The 19,270-nt window shown below is 36.0% G+C and overlaps 1 protein-coding gene across 1 annotated transcript in view; it reads right to left on the bottom strand.

The window, feature by feature from the left end:
• Window positions 1–944: 944 nt before the first annotated feature.
• The window catches only part of PAWR (pro-apoptotic WT1 regulator), a 140,737-nt gene continuing 122,411 nt past the window's right edge, over window positions 945–19,270 (bottom strand). The window contains exons 4-6 of the mRNA XM_004384615.2: window positions 7,511–7,658; window positions 5,641–5,745; window positions 945–1,205 (exon numbers count right to left, since the gene is read on the bottom strand). Coding sequence (XP_004384672.1) covers window positions 1,119–1,205; window positions 5,641–5,745; window positions 7,511–7,658 — 340 coding nt within the window. The 3' untranslated portion in view covers window positions 945–1,118. The remainder of the gene's footprint in view (window positions 1,206–5,640; window positions 5,746–7,510; window positions 7,659–19,270) is intronic.

Raw genomic sequence — 19,270 nt, 5'->3', positions numbered from 1 at the left:
AAACTTTTATAAATCCTCAAAAATAATTGTTTAAAAAATTCCATTGTTAGGAAGAAAATTACTTAAATTTGGGGTAGGGTAATAATCTCTCAGATAAGTGAAAATAACTGTCATAGCGTTATTCTCAACGTTTGAAATCAGGCAAAGTATTTTAGTACTATTTCTGATTATGTACTGTTTTACTGATATAAGCATAAATGCTTTAAGTGTGTATAAATATTTTGGTTTTGATTTTTAATGCATATGTTAATATGCATAATATGATCATCAACAATATGAATTTTTCTTTATACACTGAAATTGTACACATTTTCCAGATCTGAAGTAATAACCAACTTTTTAAATATTCCATGTGCACTAATAAACCTTAGAACATTAAAAAAAAAATTAGTACCTACATAAGAAATTTTACATTAAAATTACAATTATTTGTTTTTCAAAAGTTAAAGTGATTTTAATATTCAAATACAAAATAGTAGATTTTCATTTACTATAGCACAATTCAAGTATTCTTTGAAATTTATATTTAGCCAACTAGTACATGGTATTAAGTGACTTTTTCTAATAGCTTTCCTTTAAAAAGATAACTGTTATACAAAATAGTGCGATTCTATGACTCTAAATCACTTAAAGTAAGTTGAAAGAATAAATGACAGTAGACAAAGACTCTGCTGAGTAAGTCATCAACACATAAAAGGTTGTACACATCAGTAATAAGGTATTTGCAGGTAACTCCTCCAAAACACCTGGATTCATGTAAACAAAGACTATGTATATTGCTTTAGGGAGAAAATGTGCTACCATAGATAAAATATATTTAAATGTTGTGACTTTAAACCATATATTATTTGAATACCACACAAAACCATAAAAGGCATGACCTATCCTTTTAATAACTGAAAAGATGTTACTTATTTGTGAAATAAAAGGTGGATACTCTGTTTGAAACTAATTATGAAAAGAAATATTTTGAATATAAACATCCATCAGCTTTCTAGAAATAAATATACACACTTAGTTATTTCAATGTATTTCAGCACAGGAATATTACCCTAGCATTGACCATAACATTCAATCAGTAGTTTAAATTTTTTTTTCCACACTGGGCCTTGAATCTTCTACCTTGTCAGCTGGCCAACAACTTTCAAAAGAGTTTTATTTTCCTGCTTTAGTTGTTCATTTTCATCTTCAATGTCATCTAGGTCCTTAAGGGAAAAAAGGAAAATAATATATGAGATTTTAAAATACTTAAGACCAATATTCTGAAGCAGATAAAAACATTTTTAAAAATATGCATTCTAACATAACTCATACAAATTAAACTATTAATCTTGAAACGAAGCAAATTCTGGAAAGAACTTTACATGGAATATGCCCTACGTGAAGAGAGGAGACACTACTCAACTCCTCATTGTTACCAAGGGCAAATGAGGGCCAACTGTTGCCAGATCTTTCCGTTTTTCAACAGACGTCAGAAATCAGCATTCTTTAATTGTGAATCTCCCAATTTTTAATCACTGTAAATAACTTTTTAGTTAGAAACAAATTCCCACCTGCCCCAGCCCCCAAAATAGAGGGCTAACAAAACACATATGTAGGCCAGCTGTGGTTCAACGGCCCTGAGTTGCAACTTAGAGTCAAACTGGCATTAAGAGATCCTATTACAAGTTCTGAATGTACTCCTACCTCCTTGTGTGATCCTTAACAGGTATACACGTGGGGTGAGAATCTGGGGAGATGACAGAAATGAGGCATACAAAAGAGAGGTGATCTGGAGCATACAGAGTTGATTTGGTTCAATTTATATGTTGAGCTTTTTTATGATACTTCGTTTGTGGGAAAGATTCTAGAGCTAAAAAAAACCCCTGAAAACCACTAAACTAGGTAATCACCCTCTAGCTTTAAACGTATGCTTTTCCAGCTCTATGTTCCCCATATTAGTACAACTACCATATATACAACCATTTGGTAATACTAAGAAAATCCACTATAAATTTTAGTTAAAGAAATCTTATTTGAAGGTAGACAATTTACTAATGCTTGAAAAAGAAAACATTTGCAGATTTTTCCTTGCAATTTAAAATACTAAAACTTGAATGCAATCAATCTGAATTGTAAGTGTGCTACAGAATAGCAGCATTCTGATAAATTTAGTATACTGCTTTCGAACAGTTAGGTAAATAATTTTAAAATTTGCATTTACTCACAAACTACATGAAAGATGTTGGGAAAATAAACCACTGAAATAAAAATACAAGATTCCAAAAATTGCTATAACTGAGATCTACCTAAGGTTAAAATTAAGTGATAAAATACATTCACGTGTCATTACCAAATTATAAACTCTGTAAAAGCAAGGGTCTTATTATTCTTTTTTAATGTCCACAGTGACTAAGACACGTCTAATACATCAAAAATATTTGCAGAATTTATTAAATTCCAGCACCAATATATGAATGTCTGTGTTTTGAAACACAAAAGCAGTCTACAACAGTAGAAAGAACTTAGAATTAAGGCTATCAAGTATCTGAGGTCAAATACTCAGCTCAGTCGGTTACTATGTAATTAGTACATATGACCTTGAGAAAGTTACTTTTCAACTGAGCTTCAGTTTCCTAACTGATGTTGCTAGGTGCCATCAAGTCAGTTCTGACTCACTCTGTGTACAACAGAATGAAACACTGCCCGGTCCTGCAACACCCTCACAATCACTGCTATGATTCAGCCCACTCTTGCAGCCACTGTGTCAATCAATCTTATCGAGGGCCTTCCTCTTTTTCACCAACCCTCTACCTTAGCAAGCATTCTGGTGTACTTCCTCCAAGACAGACATGTTTGTTCTTCTGGCTGTCCACGGCATCGTAAATATTCTTCGCCAACACCATAATTCCAATGTGTCAATCCTTCAGTCTTCCTTATTCACTGTCCAGTTTTTGCATGCATACGAGGAGACTGAAAAGTATCATGGCTTGGGGCAGGTGCACCTTAGTCCTCAAAGTGACACTTAGCATTTCAACACTTAAAAGAGGTCTTTTGCAGCACATCTACCCAATGCAGCATATCATTTAATTTCTTGCTTGCTGCTTCCATGGCCATTGATTGTGGATTCAAGTAAAATGAAATCCTTGACAACTTCAATCTTTCCTGTTCATCATGATGCTGCTTATTGGTCTGGTTTGAGGATTTTTGTTTTATGTTGTGGTGCAATCCATACTTAGGCTGTAGTCTTTAATCTTCATCAGTAAGTGCTTCAAGTCCTCTTCACTTTCAGCAAGTAAGGCTGTGTCATCTGTATATCGCAGGTGTTAATAAGTCTTCCTCCAATCTTGATGCCAGCTTCTCAGATTATTTGCTCAGCATACAGATTGAATAAGTATTGTGAAAAGATACAACCCTGATACACACCTTTTCTGATTTTAAACCATGCAGGATTCCTTTGTTCTGTTTGAGCGACTGCCTTTTGGTCTATGTACAGGTTCCGCATGAGCACCACTGAGTGTTCTGGAATTCCCATTCTTTGCAATGTTATCCATAATTTGTTATGATCCACACAGTCAAATGCTGCTGCGTAGTCAATAAAACACAGGTAAACATCTTTCTGGTATTTCTGCTTTCAGCGAAGATCCATCTGCCATCAGCAATGATATCCCTCATTACATGTCCTCTTCTGGATCCGGTTTGAACTTCTGGCAGTTCTCTGCTGATGTACTGCTGCAACCACTTTTGAATGATTTTCAGCAAAATTTTACTTGCATGTGGTATTAATGATATTGTTTGATAATTTCTGCATTCTATTCAGTCACCTTTCTTTGGAAGGGCACAAATATCGATCTGTTCCAGTCAGCCAGGAAGCTGTCTTCTAAAATTCTGGGCTTAGATGAGTGAGCACCTTGAGTGCTGCATCCATTTGTTGAAACATCTCAATTGGTATGCTGTCAATTCCTGAAGCCTTGTTTATTGCCACTGCCTTCAGTGCAGCTTGGACTTCTTCCTCCCATCAGTTCTTGATCTTATGCTACCTCCTGAAATGGCTGAACATCGACCAATTCTTTCCTGTACAGTGACTCTTTGTATTCCTTCAATCTTCTTTTGATACTTTCTGCATTGCACAATATTTTGCTGATATAATCCTTCAATAATTTAATTCGAGGCTTGAATTTTTTCTTCAGTTCTTTCAGCTTGAGAAATGCCGAGCGTGTTCTTCTGTTTTTCTACCTCCAGGTTTTTGCATGTGTCATTGTAATACTTTACTTTGTCTTCTGGAGCTGCCCTTGGTCATTTTCTGTTCAGCTCTTTTCCTTCATCATTTTTTCCACTTGATTTAGCTACTCTTCGTTCAAGATCAAGTTTCACAGTCTCTTCTGATATGTTTTGGTCTTTTCTTTCTTCCCTGTCTTTTTAATGACCTTTTGCTTTCGTCACATCTGATGTCCTTGATGTCATCCCACAGCTCATCTGGTCTTTGGTCATTGGTATTCAATGTGTCAAATCTGTTCTTGAGATAGTCTCTAAATTCAGGTAGGATATACTCAAGGTTGTATTTTGGCTCTTGTGGACTTGCTCTAATTTTCTTCAGCTTCAACTTGAACTTGTATATGAGCAACTGATGGTCTGTTCCACAGCTGGCTCCTGGCCTTGTTCTGACTGATGATATCGAGCTTTTCCATGGTCTCTTTCCACAGATGTGGTCAATTTGATTCCTGTCTATTCTATCTGGTGAGGTCCATAGGTATAGTTCATCATTTATGTTGTTGAAAAAAGGTATTTGTAATGAAGAAGTCACTGGTCTTGCAAAATTCTATCAGGCTATCTCCAGCATCGTTTCTATCACCAAGGCCATTTTTTCCAATTACTGATCCTTCTTCGTTTCCAACTTTTACAATTCCTAATAACCTGTAGTTAATGTCTTAGAGTTTTATTAGAATGGGTCTGTACATAATGAAACATTTCTATTTTCTCTTCTTTCCTGGTTAGAGTTATGGTTGGATAGGTGATGTGCTCCTTTTTTCTGTGCAGCAAACTTATTCCTTTCCTCCATTTTCTCTAAAAGCCCTCCAAAAAGCCAAACTCTGGAATCTCTTCTCATCTCACCATTACGTAAAGTATGGCCTAGCATTAATACCTGCTTCTTAAGCAGCAAATAAATTCTGGAGCTGAAAACAAAAGATCTACAAAGGTGCATAATACACAGACTGGGGGGTATAAGGCTAAACCTAAAGTTGGCGATTTAGAAGTGTAACTGGGGGGTAAAAGTGATGAAAATAGACCTCAAAACATCTGGAATTCCTTATGGAGACAAAGTATTAATTTTAATTCTTCAGTGAGGCAACTCTGTGCCAAAGCCCTTTTATGTATGGTAGTGACCAAGCTACCTGTCACCTCTCAACTCTAATAAAGCACAGAACAAATCCATTCATCAATCAATCTGCAAAAGAATAAAATTAAGTGATTAAAACTGATAATTGGCCACAGGAAATCAGTTGATGAAATAAAATGATGGCTCTTACTACCACAAATTACTATTTTATTAACAACAACAACAAAAAACCAGGGTAATGCAATTAAATAATTTCTCATGCATTTTGATACAACTGCCAACAAAAGAGGAAACCATGAAACTGAAATATGTGAAATACTTACTCTATTTAACAAATCAATTTCTTCTCTGAGTTTTCCAATCATTTCCTCTTTATCTTGCATCAGTCTCATAAGTCTTAAGTTTTCTTGCCTTTCTCTTACTACTTCCTGGTAGACATAATTACAAAGTATTAATTGGGAAGTAACTGGTTGTTCATAGTTTTCTATAAATGGCATACATCTGCCAACGCTGGTGAAGTATCTTGAAAATTTTCAATGAACTCTTTTTAAAATATTTGGTGACAGAAGGAAGAATCCACCCCTGAGAAGAATCAGGGAATGAGGGGAATATAGAAGCTGTAAGGTAGATTTTTGATTAAATACAGGTTTACAGAAGTCTTCAGCAATTACTAAAAAATTCAGTGATTTACCCTCTTTAAGCTTATCACTACCATTAGTTCTGAGCCACATATTATATTGATAATATCCTGTGTGAGGAAATTCAAAATTTCTATTAAATATACAAAGCTTAAGGAAAGGAGACTGCCCCCAAGAAAACTCTAGACAGAAACAATGGTCCTCAATTTTCCTTTAGGCTCTGTTATTAACTGACAGTGAAAAAAATGATGGAATTTGATTAGATTACAGATTTTTAAACTTATTTTGTTTAAACAATGCAACACCTTATTAAAAGAAATCTTATTCAGAATCCAGGGCCATGGGCTGGGCCAGCCATCTTGGGGACAAAAGGGAGGCAAAGCTGAAAACGGCTTGCACAGAATTTGGCTCCTTTCCTGTTACCCCTTCAAAGAAAGCAGCAAGTCATCTGCATTAATTAGCTGCTGCCCATTACTGCAGTCCAAACTCTTGTGGAACTCCAGCTGCCTTTCTGTGGAACCTCTATGAAAACTATTAGACTATTCTCTAAAGTTTTTAATCAAATAACAGCTCCATGTAGAAACTAGTGTTAAAGCTTAGAAGTGATCTAAAAATAATCATAATGTTATATAAAATAAATTTCTATTTATAACCTTTATATCACAGAGAATAATTTCAATTCAGTAAAACAAAACATATTTTCAGCAATTAGAAAGTAATTCAGCACCATTATCAATTTAAGGGGATGAATGACTATGAAAACTGAGACTCTTATGGTTAACAAGTTTATGCCAACACCCATTTGCGTTATTCTCAAAGATAATTCTAAACAGGCTTATTCTTACACAAAATTGGTTCCAACACCAAAGGTGGCCCTGACTCAGAATCCAGAGGAAAGTCTACAAATGACAATCTCTACAGAAAATATAATATTGCCACCCACCTCAGACTTCTAACTACTTCAAAGGCAAGGACTGTTCTGATATATTAGAGGTTGCACTTGGCAGAATGGGAGCCTCCATTAAATATCAAAGAATACAAAAATTGGCTCCATTTCTAAAGTTTTAACATCAACAGACGTGAATAGGAATATTATTAAGGAAATCAGAAAATGCCTAGCCACTATGTGTCTAGAAACTACACACATAAGACAGTGATTTAAAGCTGCTATAAGGAGCCCTGATGGCACAGTGTTAAGCACTCAGCTGTTAACCAAAGGCCAGAGGTTCAAATCCACCAGCTACTCCATGTGAAAAAGATGTGGCAGTCTGCTTCCGAAAGATTGCAACCTTGGAAACCCTATGGGGCAGTTCTACTCTGCTTATAGGGTCACTACAAGTCAGAATTGACTTGAAGTCAATGGGTTATTTGACTATATATGTAAATACAGATTAACATTAACGATATCTCCCACTAGTGTCCCTCATTCTTCTTCCACTTTACAGCACTCTCTCCCCTGTAAATTTCAATGCTTTTTCTTTCTGAGCAGCGGTGAAAGTGAAAACAATTCTTATAACAATTCTACAGAAAATCTTAAATAATTTGTAATTCATACCTTTTCCAGATCTTCAATTTTCTTTTCCAATGTGCTACTTGAGACCAAATTACCTGAAGCATTTGTATCCCTGTTATATCTACTGAATCCACTTTTATCTGGTCGGGGATATCGACTCAAGGTATCCTCTTCAGAGGAAGTGGTTGTGCTATGGGGAAAAAAATAAGTTTTATAAAAATTCTTAGTATTCTGTAAGAAAAATGCTAAGAATATTTTCTATTCACCCTAAACAATTAACATTCCTCTCATGAGATATAGTCATAGTAGACAACTACTGACAACTGCAAAAGTTAATCATTATCCCAACACAACGAAAAAGTTTTAAAAGGAATATTAATTCTTTCAAACAATATCTACTGAGCACGTGCCAAGTATCAGACACTGTGGAAGGTACTAAAGATGTAACAGCAAACACAGACATGGACCCTGCCCTTCATGGAAGTTTCCATTTAGCAGAGAATCTAACCGATTATAAAAAAGCAATATAACCATAATGTAAGGTAAGTATAGGGTATCATGAGAACTAAGACAGGGGATATAATCTAGATTATCTGTGGTGAATAAACATTGTCTCATTTTTCTGTTTAAATATTAATCCATGATGGACCAGTGTTGTTGTTAGATGCCATCAAATCACTTCTGACTCATAGTACCATATGTACAACAGAACGAAACACTGCCCAGTCCTGCACCATCTTCACAATTATTGCTATGTTTCAGCCCATTGTTGCAGCCAATGTATCAATTCATCTCGTCAAGGGTCTTCCTTTTTTTCGCTGACCCTCTACTTTATCAAGCTTGATGTCCTTCTCCAGGGACTGGTCCCCCTGGTTAACATGTCCAAAGTATGTGAGACAGTCTCACCATCCTCGCTTCCAAGAAGCACTCTCTGGCTGTACTTCTTCCAAGACAGACTTGCTTGTTCTTCTGGTAGTCCATGATGTATTCAATATTCTTCACCAACACCATAATTCAAATGTGTCAATTTTTCTTCGGTCCTCCTTATTCATTGTCCAGCTTTCACATGTATACGAGGCAACTGAAAATATCATAGCTTGGGTCAGGTGCACCGTAGTCCTCAAAGTGACATCTTCACGTTTCAACACTTTAAAGAGGTCTCTTGCAGCACATCTGTCCAATGCAGTATGTCATTTAATTTCTTGATTGCCGCTCCCATGGGCATTGATTGTGGATCCAAGTAAAATAAAATCCTTGACAACTTCTACCTTTTCTCCGTTTATCATGATACCGCTTATTGGTCTAGTTGTGAGAATTTTTGTTTTCTTTATGTTGAGGTGTAATTCAAACTGAAGGCTATAGTCTTTGATCTTCATCAGTAAGTGCTTCAAGTCCTCTTCACTTACAGCAAGCAAGATTGTGTCACTTGCATATCACAGGTTGTTTATGAGTCTTCTTCCAATCCTGATGCCCACTCTTCTTCATACAGTCCGGCTTCTCAGATTACTTGCTCAGTATACAGATTAAGTACGCTGAAAGGGTACAACCCTGACACACACCTTTCCTGATGTTAAACCACACAGTATCCTCTTGTTCTGTTCAAGCAACTGCCTTTTGGTCTATGTACAGGTTCTGCATGAGCACCATTAAGCGTTCTGGAATTCCCATTCTTCGCAATGTTATCCGTAATTTGTCATGATCCACACAGCTGAATGCCTTTGCATAGTCAATAAAAAACAGATAAACATCTTTCTGGTATTCTCTGCTTTCAGCCACAATCCATCTGACATCAGCAACAATATCCCTCGTTCCATGTCCTCTTCTGAATCCAGCTTGAATTTCTGGCCGTTTGCTGTTGAGGTACTGATGCAACCGCTTTTAAATGATCTTCAGCAAAATTCTACTTGCATGTGACATTAATGATATTGTTCGATATATCTCCGCATGGACCACTACTTTTGTAAAACAAAATAAAAATAAACTACAAAAAAAATAAAAATAAGCATACAAAATAGAAGCCTAAATGTTTTATTAGACTGAAACCCGTAAAATTGTACTTCAATAAATGTAATCAGAAAAAACATATAAAAATAATTCAATAAAATTGCATATTTTTCATTGAAAGTATGCATACAGGCAATTAATACAGAAAACTGCTACTGCACTCCTCACTTTGTCATTCCACGATCCTAATTTAATCAAAAGTTATGAGTGAAATAGAAATTCCCTATATTAAACACATTCACAAACTCTGAATAGCATATGTATGTCAATATTTAAAGTTTTTAATGTAACAAATGAGCTTGCTTCTTGTATTAGTTATCTATTACTACGTAACAAATGACCCCAAAACTTACTGGCATAAAACAACACACATTTATTATCTGAGTTCCTGTTGGTCAGTAATTTAGAAGCACCCTGGCTGGGTGTCTCATGAGGTTTTAGTCAAGATGTTAGTCAGAGCTATAGTCACCTGAAGCCTTGACTGGGCTAGAGAATCTGCTTCTAAGCTTACTCACATGGCTGACGGCAAAAGTCGTCAGTTCCTCACTGGCTGTTGCCTGGAGGCCTCAGTTCGTCTGCTCTGTGGGCCCTTCTATTGGGCTGCTCACTATATCCCCAAAGCAAGTGATCTGATATATAGCAAGCATACTGTTACGTTCAGCTGACATATCAAGACTCTCAATGAAAGAAGTCCAAAACTCACTGTCGTCCAGGCTATTCCGACTCATAGCGACCCTTAGTGTTTCCAAGGCTGTAAATCTTTACGTGAGCAGACTGCTACATCTTTCTCTCACGAAGCAGCTGGTGAATTCAAACCACTGACCTTTCAGTCAGCAGCAGAGCACCGGTTTTAGCACTTCCCCATAAATTATGGCTGAAACTGAATTCAATACAGGAGGAATAATGCTTCCCAACAAAACTAGTAAAACTCTTTCGTTCTGCATCTCTTTGAAATCACTTCCATCATCATTTGGTAGCCCCAGATTACAAACGAGTTCCGTTCCTAAATCAGTCTTTAAGTCAAATTTGTACATAAGTTAGAACACTTAGGTAAGTCAGAACAGTTAGGTGTGGCTCATATCTAATGTCACTTAGTCAAATGTTTGTCTTAGTATATAGTACACAGCGTACCTTTCCATGCATAAAAAACACTAAAGAAACACTTCCAGATACACTAAAACATCTTTAACATAATATAGTAATAATAATAATATTTTGATGTGTGTCACAAAATAGCACCTGTGTGTTATTATAAACCACTGTATGTACCTCGAGTTTTTAATATAATAGGCTTTATGGGGGTTGGTTGGTAACTAGCGGTTGTAAGCAAGTCGGACGTTTGTAACCCGAGGAATACCTGTACTGTCACGTTCAGAAGGTGTATCTTTTCAAAAAAGTCCACTAAAGCTTGTTTTGCCATGGGTAAACTAGGGTTAAAAATAAGTAATATAAATTTGACTTTCAGATTTAGCTAACACAAAAGTAGAAATTTAGAAGAAAAGCTTTTACTTTTTAATTATTATTTTATTTTTATGTATATACTTTTTATCATTTTATTTATGAAACAAAAAACAAGTCTGATTAAAATTAACACAATATTTTAGAAATCAAGTTTTAAAAATAAATAAATGCTTACATTTTCTTCAATTTTTATACATTTTTTGGTTACAAATGACTAAATAAAAAATATCACAGTTGTAACATGGTCCTGCTAGACATGACTACCATGCAGCTCATACCACATGCAACTTGTCACAGCAACTGAGGAACCAGTCTAAATCCTGTTCAAAGAGGAATCTACCGATCATGTTCTTGGATGTGATGATAACATCAAATAGCAACTGAAGTATCTAAATGCTTACTCTCAAATTCTGTTCTTATCTTGTAAGATACTGGTAACAGTTCAAGGACCACACTTTGAGAAGCATTATGCCAGAATATGTTTAAATTTAGACTTAAAAGAGGACTAAGAATGTGCAAATACCTGGAAGCAAAGATTATGTGGCCCATTTGAAAAACAGGAGAAGTCCAATATGGCTAAAGTGTGAAATGTAAACACAGGTGTAACAGAAAAATGAAGCTGGAAAAGCAAGCAGGGGACCTGAAAGCTATCTTATGAAAGAATTTAAACAGTCTCCAAACTTTATTCATTACATACCCATGGTAGTATGAATGTTTATATATCTATGAATATGATTTATAATATGACCATATTATAAAAATAAATATTTCACAAAAAATACAACATAAAGGAATGAAAGAGACTTTAAATTTGTTTTAATTATTTATGCTAAAAAGTGTTTGGTAAAAACTGATGATTGATAATATCTTTCAATAAAAGTTTCACTGGATATGCTTCATAATTTCTGAAGATCTTATTTTAATGTTTTGTGATACAGAGATTTGAAGAGGTAGTTGTAAGACAAACTGATTTTTAATGACTGTCATAGCAGACAGATGCTTCACAATAAGAATTTGAATTTTTAAAATTTTTAATTTTAGAACTCTATAATCAGGATAAAGGTATTTTTTTTGAAGTTATGAGAACAGATTCTATGTCCTTTGTAAAATAAACTACCATGTGATCATCTTTACAGGTATATACTTGATTTTCTCCTTAAATTCTCCCCTCAGACTTAGCCGTTTCGTTAGTATTAAACTAGAAAATGATCCATAAATCCATTTAAACAGGCATTCAAATTACAGTATTGTATAACTTGCAGAAAGTGAACAAAGCATGCTTTCCTCAAGACACCTCCAGTACCAAATGACCATCTGACACACAGAGCAAGAGGGGACTGAATGACTAGTACAGAGTAAATGTTTTTGTTTTTTAGATAAAAAGATAAATAGAAACAGAAGGCTAATATTCCTCTACTACCTCTAACAGATTATCTTGTGCATCATCCCAGTTTGGAGACCATTGCTTTAGATTTCTTTTAAAATTAACAGGAAGCCATTAAGGCAGGAAAAGTAACAGAATCTTTTTAACAGAAAACATTGGAGACCAGGGGGCTATTGTAATCATCTATGTAAAAGATTACGGTACCCTAGATTGGTGGGGTAGCATTGAAGATACTTGGGAGACAGACTCAATAGGTTTGGTGAATGACTGGATGTGGGCAGGGTGGTAAAAGAAAAAGCAGAGTCATAAATGACGTCCAGGTTTTTAGCTGTGGATATTAGTGGATGCTGATGTCAACTCTTGAAACCCACCAGGTTTCATAAGTTTGCTTCTGAACATGCTGAGTTTAGGCTGTTTCTGAGATATTTAAAAGTAGATATTTAACAGTGGTTGGTTATACAGGTATGAAATAATGATCTGGAGTCATCAGCACATGTACAGTTAGTAACTGAAGTGAATGAATTTTCTAGCACAAATACATAGCTCTGGAAGACAGAAAGGAGTTCCTGGGTGGCACGAACAGTTAAGCACTCAACTACCAGTCAAAAGGCTGGCAGTTCAAACCCACCCAGAGGCACCTCAAAATACAGGCCTGGCAATCTGCTTCTGAAAGGCTACTGCCTTAAAAACCCTATGGGGCAGTTCTACTCTGCACACATGGAGTTGCCATGAGTCAGAATCAACTCCAGGCCAACTAAGATAAACTGATTAACACCAACAGGTACAGGAAAGGAAGAACTGTAAACAAGAATGGGAAGTATCAGCAGACAGGGTAGGAAGAAAATCAGGAGAGTAAGGTGTCATTGAAGCCACACCATATTACAGAAGAGCATTAGAAACCTTTAAAGATCATCTCTCCACTCCAAACAATAAAGTCTAATTATCTGCATCAATTACAAGATTATTCAAGTAAAGACTACAATGCTGACAACTACAAACAAAAAACCTAGAAATATGGATGTCCATTAAGTTTTGTAAAACCCTAGAAATATGGTTGTCCCTTTATAGTTTTGTATTTGCTTGATGAACAAGCTTAAAACTGTTATTTCAAAAAAGTTTAACAATTAAAAAAAATGCTTCACATTAGGTTTGTCTATACATAAATGTTATTATGCAAATTCAAGAGCAAGCAATAATTTGTACTGAAAAACAAAATCAGTGCTTTATCCCGCAGTACATATTAGGTTTGGAAAGAATACTGTTAAAATTGTGAAGAAATGTTACTTGATTTTACTGCCAAATTTAGCTGTTTATTCTAAAAAAAGAATGTTTTTAACCTATTTGAAGGCCGGATATGCACACAGCAAAATACCCAGAATAAAAGATTGTTTCATTAACTCTAAAAAGTTTGAGATGTTCTACTTAGGAATGTTAACATAAATCTCTAATAATAGATTCCAAAAAGAACCCTTCCCCCTCCCCCTTAGCTATGAAGACATTAACAGTAACATTCAGAAAAGGGAAAGGAATAAACAGCACCATCAAAGAAAAATACCACGCTTTACTGGAAGCTCTCCCCTTACCCTAGGAATTTTCACATATTTTGTGGAAAGACATACCCAGTGGCTAGGAGGTGTTGTGTTGGGGAAAAACACTGTTATTCTAAAACAATCATGAGAAAAAGATTGGCAGCATTATGAGATTACAGCTAGAGGAATTTTCCACGAAAATAGATATTTCAAAGCTTAGCAATTAGAAGAAATACAAGACTCATGGGTAAATTCTACTTGGATATCAAACAGTCAGAAGTACTGGATAAATCATGAATTTCCTAAATAACCAACAAGTACATGACAGCCCTCCATACTTTTATCTTTCACTATCCCATCTTCCCCCAGGCCTCACTCCTCAAAACAGCCCCTTGTTCTGTGTAAGTCTTCTCTCTCTTTTTCCTTTAAATACACATATACACACACACCAACAACTAAAAATCAAAACCAACCCTCAGGCTATTAAACTGGGATATATATTCACTAGAGAAAAGACAGAAAACATGAATGAATACAACCAGTAATGCCACCAACCCAGAGATAACAACTACTAACATGTTACAACAAATCAGCAGTTTTTAGCCTTTCTGGGTCACAGATCCCTTTCTGGGTCACAGATCCCTTTGAGAATCTCATGAAAAGTATACGTCACCTAAAAAATAAACATTACATTCTTTTACACAGAATTTTAGCTGGTTCATGACACCTATCAACCTCAAGTTAAGCTGAAATCTATATTATGACAGACCTTTTCTCTTTCATATGCTTTGTAACATGCTCTTTTCTTCCTCCCATAATTTTCCCATGTAATTAATATTTTTCAAAGAATAATTTGGATAGTTGCATAATTGTTCACATCGATATGCTATAGTTTATATAGAATTTATAGGTCCCCAAAGAAATTATAGTGAAGATCTCTGATATATTTAAACTATACTTGGTTGGAAAGGGGATAAGTAGAGATCACTCAGTATCACCCATTCTTTATACAACTTAACATAAAATAAAAGTCAAAGACACCTGTATTACATTAAGTGAGGGGTAAACCAGAATACAAAAGAGTATGTCCATTACACTCACAGTTATACAACAAATAAAAAGCCTGAGAAATAAATTGGGAGTAAAAAATAAAAATAATGTTAATGGTGATTGATTTCGATGGTAGGATTACAGGTGGGTTTTTCTAATCCTAATTTTCTACATTTCTTAAATCTTCCATAGTGAGTATTACTGCTTTAAAATGAAGAGAAAATTTCTTAAATGGTACAAAAATGCGACCCTGATCATTTTCAGTAACTGCAAAGATTTATAAGGGAAGAAAAGTCCTGATAAAGCTACATGAACTGTAGTTATAAAACTACAATCACATGAAACATTATAGAACTAAAATAGGGTTATACATCTACATTTTAGTCAAGATGATAATTCCCTCTTAACATTCATATCCTGATTTGTCCATGCTCTTTACAAAAACCTGAAATGTTTCCTTTCTTGTAAACTCAACTAACTTTTGCTAAGAGGGAATGTGGTATAATAAAAAGTTCACCGAACTAAATAAAGCCAGTTGCTGCATCTGGGAAAGAAGATACCTTAGCCTGCTGTGTGCCTAATGAAGCTATTGTTGAGTTCATTTGGTAGAAGTATGTGAAGGTGCTTTGCAAACAAAATAAAGGCTATACAAATGGGAGGGTGGGGGGGCCTGTTGTTTTTAGGTGACTTTGAGTTGGTTCTGACTCATAACAACCCTATGTACAACAGAATGAAACAGTGCCCAGTCCCACGCCATCCTCACAACTGTTGCCATGTTTGACCCCCTTGTTGCAGCCACTGTATCAATCCACCTCATCAAGGGTCTTCCTCATTTTCACTGACCCTCTACTTTACTAAGCTTGATGTCCTTCTCTAGCGACTGATCCCTCCTCTTAACATGTCCCAAGTACACAAGACAAAGTCTTGCCATCCTCACTTCTAAGGAACATTCTGGCTACGCTTCTTCCAAGACAGATTTGCTATTTATTCTGAAGTCCCATAGTATATTCAATATTCTTTGCCAACACCATAATTAAAAGGCATCAATTCGTTGGTCCTCCTTATTCTTTGTCCAGCTTTTCGCATGCATATGAAGCGATTCAAAATACCACGGCTTGGGTCAGGCATACCTTAGTCTTTAAAGTGACATCTCTGCTTTTGAACACTTAAAGAGGTCTTTTGCAGCCTATCTGCCCAATGCAATAAGTCCTTTGATTTCTTGTCTGCTGCTTCCATGGGCGTCGACTGTAGATCCAAGTAAAATGAAATTTTATGACTCTAATATCTTCTCCATTTATCATGATGTTGCTTATTGGTCCAATTGTGAGGATTTTTACGTTGAGGTGTAATCCATACTGAAGGTTAAGGACTTGGATCTTCATCAATAAGTGCTTCAAGTCCTCTTCATTTTCAGTAAGCAAGGATGTATCATCTGCATATCACAAGTTGTTAATGTGTCTTCCTCCAATCCTGATGCTGTGTTCTTCTTCATATAGTTCAGCTTCTCAGAATATTTGCTCAGCATACAGATGAGTAAGTATGGTGATGCTGACACACACCATTCCTGATTTTAAACCATGCAGTATCCCCCTGTTCTGTTCAAATGACTGCCTCTTGGTCTGTGTACAGGTTCCACATGAGCACACTTAAGTGTTCCAGAATTTCTATTCTTTGCTATGATATCCATAATTTGTTATAACCCACACAGTCAAATGCCTTTGCATAGTGAACAAAACACCAGATAACATCTTTCTGGTGTTCCCTGCTTTCAGCCATGATCCATCTGACATCAGCAATAATATTCCTCATTCCACGTCCTCTTCTGAATCCAGCTTGAACTTCTGGCAGTTCCCTGTCAATTTAGTGCTGCAAAGGCTTTTGAATGATCTTCAGCAAAATTTTACTTGCATGTGATATTAATGATATTGTTCAATAATTTCCACGTTCTGTTGGATCACCTTTCTTTGGAATGGGTACAAATGTGGCTCTCTTCCAGTTAATTGACCAGGAAGCTGTCTTCCAAATTTCTTGACATAGACAACTAAACACATTCAGCACTGCATCCATTTTGTTGAAATGTCTCAATTACTATGCCGTCAATTCCTGAAGTCTTGTTTTTCGCCAATGCCTTCAAGTGCAGCTTGGACTTCTTTCAATATCATCGGTTCTTGATCATATGCTACCTCCTGCAATGGTTGAACGTCAACCAATTCTTTTTACAACAGTGACTCTGTGTATTCCTTCCATGTTCTTTTGATGCATCATTCAATATTTTGCCCATAGTTACACTGATTGATACAGTGATTCTTCCTAAATACTGAGTTTCAGAAATTTCATGACCCCCTACCAAACAGTTCCCCAAAGTTAAACATTTTTTTAAAAAGGGAAAAATACAGAGAACATGGATAGGCGATGCTCTAGAAAGACAAGAGTTGCCACAATTAAAAAAAATATAGCATAAGTAGACTGAGTGCTTAACAGACTCAGTGCTCGAAAAGTACATTCTTGGTGTTGGTGAGAAAAGATTAAATATTTAACTCATAATTTATAAAAGTATACATTTAATCTAGTTGTTTTCTGGATGCTTGAACCCTCTAGCAACATTTTAAGAGTTATTTCTAGCAGTATATATATCTTAGTTTACTGAAAATACTGTCTAGCAAATAATGCCAAATTTCTATCCTTTAGCCCATTCTTCTCTTTTTTATCCCCATTAGTCTTCAGACACTCTCACCAGGAAACATCCATTCCCCAGTCATTGATATAATTTGCTGGCAAATTAATGAAAATAACGAACTGATGATGTAAAATATAAATTCAAACTAGATGAGGAATTTTTAATTTCAGATATAGATTCTAGGATTGCTTCTTTTAATTTTTGCTTTTTGTTTGTTTTCCCTTTTTCTATTGTGCTTTAAGGGAAAGTTTACAATTCAAGTTAGTATCTCATACAAAAATTTACACACACATTATTATGTGACCAAAGGTGCTCTCCCTACAATGTGACAGCACACTCCTCCTTTCCACCCCAGATTTCCCATGTGCATTCAACCAGCTTCTGACCCTCTCTGCCTTCTCATCTCACCTCCAGACAGGAGTTGCCCATTTAGTATCATGTATCTACCTGAGCTAAGAAGCACACTCTTCATGAATATTATTTTATGTCCCACAGTTTTAGGCTAATCTCTGTCTAAAGAGTTGGCTTCGGGAATAGTTTTAGTTCTGGGCTAACAGAGAGTACAGGGGTCATGTCTTGTGGAGTCCCTCCAGTATCAGTCAAACCATTACGTCTGGTCTTTTTACTAGAATTTGAGTTATGCACCCCACTTTTCTCCTGCTCTGTCAGGGATACTCTATTGTGTTCCCTGTTAGGGCAATCACTGGTGGTAGGCTGGCACCATCTAGTTCTTCTGGTCTCTATGGTTTACGTGGACCTTTTTGTCTCTTCGGCTAATATTTTCCTCATGTCTTCCGTGTTCTTCATTCTTCTTTGCTCAAGGTGGGTTGGGACTAATTCATGATCTTAGATGGCTACTCGCTAGCTTTTAAGACCCTAGATGCCACTCACCAAGGGGGGATGCAGAATATTTTCTTAATAAACTTTGTTATGCCAATTGACCTAGATGTCCCCTGTGACCATGGTCCCCAGACCCTCGCCCCTGCTACTCTGTCCCTCCAAGTGATTGGCTGTATTCAGGAAACCCCTTAGCTTTTGGTTTAGTCCAGTTGTGCTGACTTCCTCTGCAGTGTGTGTTGTACTGCACTTCACGTAAGATAATTCTTGTCTACTATCCAGTTAGTGAACACCCCCTCCCTTCCTATTCACCCTTGTAACCACCAAAGAATGTTTTCTTCTGTGTCTAAACCTTTCCTTGAGTTCTCATAATAGTGGTCTTATACAGTATTTGTCCTTTTGCAACTGACTAAATTCACTCAGCGTAATGCTTTCCAGATTCCTCCACGTTATAAGATGTTTCACGGATTCATCGTTCTATTTCACTGTGTGAATATACCATAATTTGTTTATCCATTTGTCTGCTGGTGGGCACCTAGGTTGTTTCCATCTTTTTGCTATTGTGAACAATGCTGCAATGAACATGAATATGCGTATATCTAGTCGTGTGACAGCTCTTATTTTTCTAGGATATATTTCAAGGAGTGGGATTCCTGGATCATATTTCTAGCTGTTCAAGAAAGTGCCAATTGATTTCCAAAGTGGCTGTACCATTTTACACTCCCACCAAGTGTGTAAGCATCCCAGTCTCTCTACAACCTATCAAACACTTATTATTTTGTGTTTTTTGGATTAATGCTAGCCTTGTTGGGGTGAGATGGTATCTCATTGTAGTTTTGATTTGCATTTCTCTAATGGCT

Source organism: Trichechus manatus, unplaced genomic scaffold, assembly GCF_000243295.1.
Source record: "Trichechus manatus latirostris isolate Lorelei unplaced genomic scaffold, TriManLat1.0 scaffold00125, whole genome shotgun sequence".
Lineage (NCBI taxonomy): Eukaryota > Metazoa > Chordata > Mammalia > Sirenia > Trichechidae > Trichechus > Trichechus manatus.
The sequence above is the reverse complement of the archived record's forward strand: the minus strand, read 5'-3'. Positions and strand labels throughout refer to the sequence as shown.